The sequence below is a fragment of the Crocuta crocuta genome, unplaced genomic scaffold (assembly GCF_008692635.1).
Source record: "Crocuta crocuta isolate KB4526 unplaced genomic scaffold, BGI_CrCroc_1.0 scaffold334, whole genome shotgun sequence".
Classification (NCBI taxonomy): domain Eukaryota; kingdom Metazoa; phylum Chordata; class Mammalia; order Carnivora; family Hyaenidae; genus Crocuta; species Crocuta crocuta.
The window spans coordinates 4,278,475-4,281,904 of NW_027533260.1; the positions used below are offsets into that span (position 1 = coordinate 4,278,475).

Consider the following 3,430-nt stretch of genomic DNA (forward strand, 5'->3'; position numbering starts at 1 on the left):
TGGGGGCGGAGCCTGGCGGTGGGTGGGGCCGCAGGGAGGCAGGTCCTCTAAACGGTGAGGTGCCCTGGCCTGGAGCCTTGGGTCAGGGACTCGGGGGTTTGTGCGGAACTAGTCAGGCCTAGTTCCTGGATCACGGGAAATGAAGTGTTCCAGAAGCATGGACAGACGGCGCCTTGGGGGCTGAGCGAGGTTTGGCTTGTCTAGGGCGGGACCAGGAGAGGAACCGGGGGACCTGCGGAAGCCAAAGGTTGGGGTAGCCGGGAGAAGAGGCGGATCCTTTCTCCCAAGGCATTGGCTGGGGGGCTGGAGTCTTTGGGGTTATGACCCCGGAAGGGTTAGCCTTGCAAAAGCAGTGGCGCTGGAGAGTAGCTCGTTTGCTGGGTGCTGGGCCGACTTGGGCCTGGGGCCAGGGGTAAGGTCCCCCGATGGAGGGGACTGGTTTCGGGGCGTGGCCAGAGGAGGGGCGGGGCCATGGAGGGGTTCTGAAGCTTCCCGGAAAAAGCCATCTTGAGATCAATCAAAATCACCTGAACCTAGAAGCAAGTGGGAATGGGGGGAAGCTTGGGGGTGCGTGGGGAGGGGACCCAGGCCCGAGATGGACACTGGGATTCAGGGGCTTTGGCGTTGTGGCCAGGTAATGACACTGGGTCTCGTGACTTGGGCCCTGGGAGGCTTGTAACTTTGGGGCCCCAGCCAGGTGTGGGGGCGCGCCTACGAAGGCTAAGATACTGCGGCCATGTGAGGAGGCTGTAAGAACAGGGGGCAGGTCCCGGGGCCGGGGAGCTCAGACAGAGCACGGGAGGTTGGTTGCGAAGGCAATCGCTATTCCTAACAGTTTATTCAACAAGCGCACGCTGAGTGCCTACTATGCGCCCGGTACTGACTGTCCCAGGTTCTGGGAATATTGGGATGACTGGGAGAGAAGGGGTCACATGAGGAGAAGGTTGTCGAGGAGGGAAGGGCCCTAGAGGGAGGTGGCCTCGTGGAGCAGGCAGAGCGGGAGAGCGGGGGTGCCATGGGGGTTAGTCTGGGCGGCAGTGGTGAGCCTGAGAGAGGGAAGCACTAAGTGATAAGAATGTACATTCACGAGTGCTGGAGCAGTACTGGGGGGTCCTCGGCGTTTGGGACCCACTCAGCAGCCTCAGGCAAAGTGCATCAAGTGTGTGAGTGAATCTGGTGTGGATGGACGCATGTGAGGGAGGCGGTGTGGACAAGGCCTCGATTCTGAGGGGTTCATGCCATGAGGCCTTGTTCTTCAAGGCTTCTGATCAAGGTGACGGTCGCAGCCAAGTGGTGGCTTGTCTTGAACGCCTGACGCTTACTAATGCTCCTTTCCTAAAGTCCAGGCCTGTCTCTGGGCCTCAGGAAAGCGCTGACTGACTACCGTCTAAAAATTTTGTTTGATTTTCATTTTATGTTTGTGTGCGTGGCAAGTGATCTTTGGGTTGTCATTGACCGGGGTGATGTAATATTTTCATTCTCACCTTGAAAAATGGATTTTTGAAAAGTGAAGTGATTTAAAACCAAATGCTGTCGATTTTTGCTTAAATATTCCCATGGCAGAAGGCAGGGCGCCTGGGTGGCTCAGCTGGTTGAGCTTCCCACTTTGGCCCAGGTTATGATCTCATGGCTCGTGGGTTCAAACCCCGCGTCGGGCTCTGTGTTGACAGCTCAGAGCCTGGAACCTGCTTCGGATTCTATGTCTCCCTCTTTTTCTGCCCCTCTCCTGCTTGTGCTCTCTCTCTCTCTCTCAAAAATAATTTAGTGATCCATCACTTACATAGAACACTCAGTGCTCATCCCAACAAGTGTCCTCTTTAATGTTTGTCACCCATTTAGCCCATCCCCCTCCCCACCTCCCCTCTAGCAACCCTCAGTTTGTTCTCTGTATTTAAGAGTCTCTTATGATTTGCCTCTCTCTCCATTTTTATCTTATTTTCCTTCCCTTCCCCTACGTTCATCTGTTTTGTTTCTTAAATTCCACATCTGAGTGAAATCGTATGATATTTATCCTTCTCTGACTGATTTATTTCACTTAGCATAAAACATTCTTCCATCCGGTTGTCACAAGTGACAACATTGCATTCTTTTTGGTCGCCAAGTAATATGCCATTGTATGCTTAAAGAAAAATATTAAGCGAGGAGTAGTATGGGTGTTCCTGGATGTACCTCTGTATGACAAAGCTTATGATGGTGACATGGGAATGGGGAAACTGAGGGAGAGGCTTGGTGAAGAGATGTAGGAGCTAGTGTATGTGCAACGTCGGGGGAGGTAGACAAAATGGTAATTTAATGAGGAAACGGGTGGGTGAGTGAGTGGTGAAGTGGTGAAAGTGAGGCCTCAGAGCCACCGGGGCCACGCAGAGGGAAGGCCCTGGAAGGTAGGCAGGTAGGCTGGAGTGGCCTGTTGGAGGAGGGGTGGCCCCTCGACGCACAGGGCTTGAACTGTCTCCTTCCCGTGCAGCCATTGACCTCATCAACAACCTGCTGCAGGTGAAGATGCGCAAGCGCTACAGCGTGGACAAATCTCTCAGTCACCCCTGGTTACAGGTGATGCAGGGGCCAGGGCTGAGAGCGACCGGGGAGGGAGGTCCTATTGGCCGGGTTGAAGTAAGGGGTGGAACCAGATGGCTTGTTGGCTGTGTCGGTGGTAAAGGATGCAGGTTCGTTGTCCATCGAACGTGGCTGAGATTCCCATTGGCTGGGCTGTAGAAGGAGGTGGAGCTGAATTTCCATTGGCTGGACAGGCTGTGGGGGTGTGGCTTCACCTTCCTGGGTACCCGGGCTGTCATCCGCCGGGTGGGCGAGGTGCGGGCGGGCGCTGTGTGCTGTGTGCAGGCTAACCCTCGGTCTCCGGGGCCCAGGAGTACCAGACGTGGCTGGACCTCCGAGAGCTGGAGGGGAAGATGGGCGAGCGGTACATCACGCACGAGAGTGACGACGCGCGCTGGGAGCAGTTCGTGGCAGAGCACCCGCTGCCCGGGCCCGGCCTGCCCGCCGGTGGGGACTTCGGGGGGGCCCTCCCGCCGCAGGACCACGAGCTGCAGGGGCTGGCCGAGCGCATCAGCGTCCTCTGAGGCCCCGTCCTTCTGCCCTGGCTGCCCCATGATGCTGCCCTCCGGTCCCCGAGGAGCTGCCCTCCCGCCCCATCTCATGGAACTGTTCCACCTAAGGAGAAGCGGCTTCCTGCCCAAACCGGACGACACCAGCCCCGGGGGAGGAGCCCGGCGGGTGTCCGTGCAGGGGGGTAGTTATTTCCAACTACCCAACATGAATTCCCCAGCAATTAAAACGAACTCCTCTCTGGCCCCAAGGCCTGGGTTTCTGGCCACACTGCACTCTCGTATCACGAGTCTGTTGAGCATATTTCCTGAAAGGGAGGCGGGAGGAAGGGGGGGTGGGAGAGGGGGCGGCGAGGAGGCTGAGAACG

General features: G+C 56.9%; 1 protein-coding gene across 1 annotated transcript in view; it reads left to right on the forward strand.

Annotated features, from left to right (window-relative positions):
* Positions 1-3,346, forward strand: part of PRKD2 (protein kinase D2) — a 34,693-nt gene extending 31,347 nt beyond the window's left edge. The window contains exons 16-17 of the mRNA XM_077747354.1: positions 2,465-2,550; positions 2,865-3,346. Coding sequence (XP_077603480.1) covers positions 2,465-2,550; positions 2,865-3,077 — 299 coding nt within the window. The 3' untranslated portion in view covers positions 3,078-3,346. The remainder of the gene's footprint in view (positions 1-2,464; positions 2,551-2,864) is intronic.
* Positions 3,347-3,430: the final 84 nt, after the last annotated feature.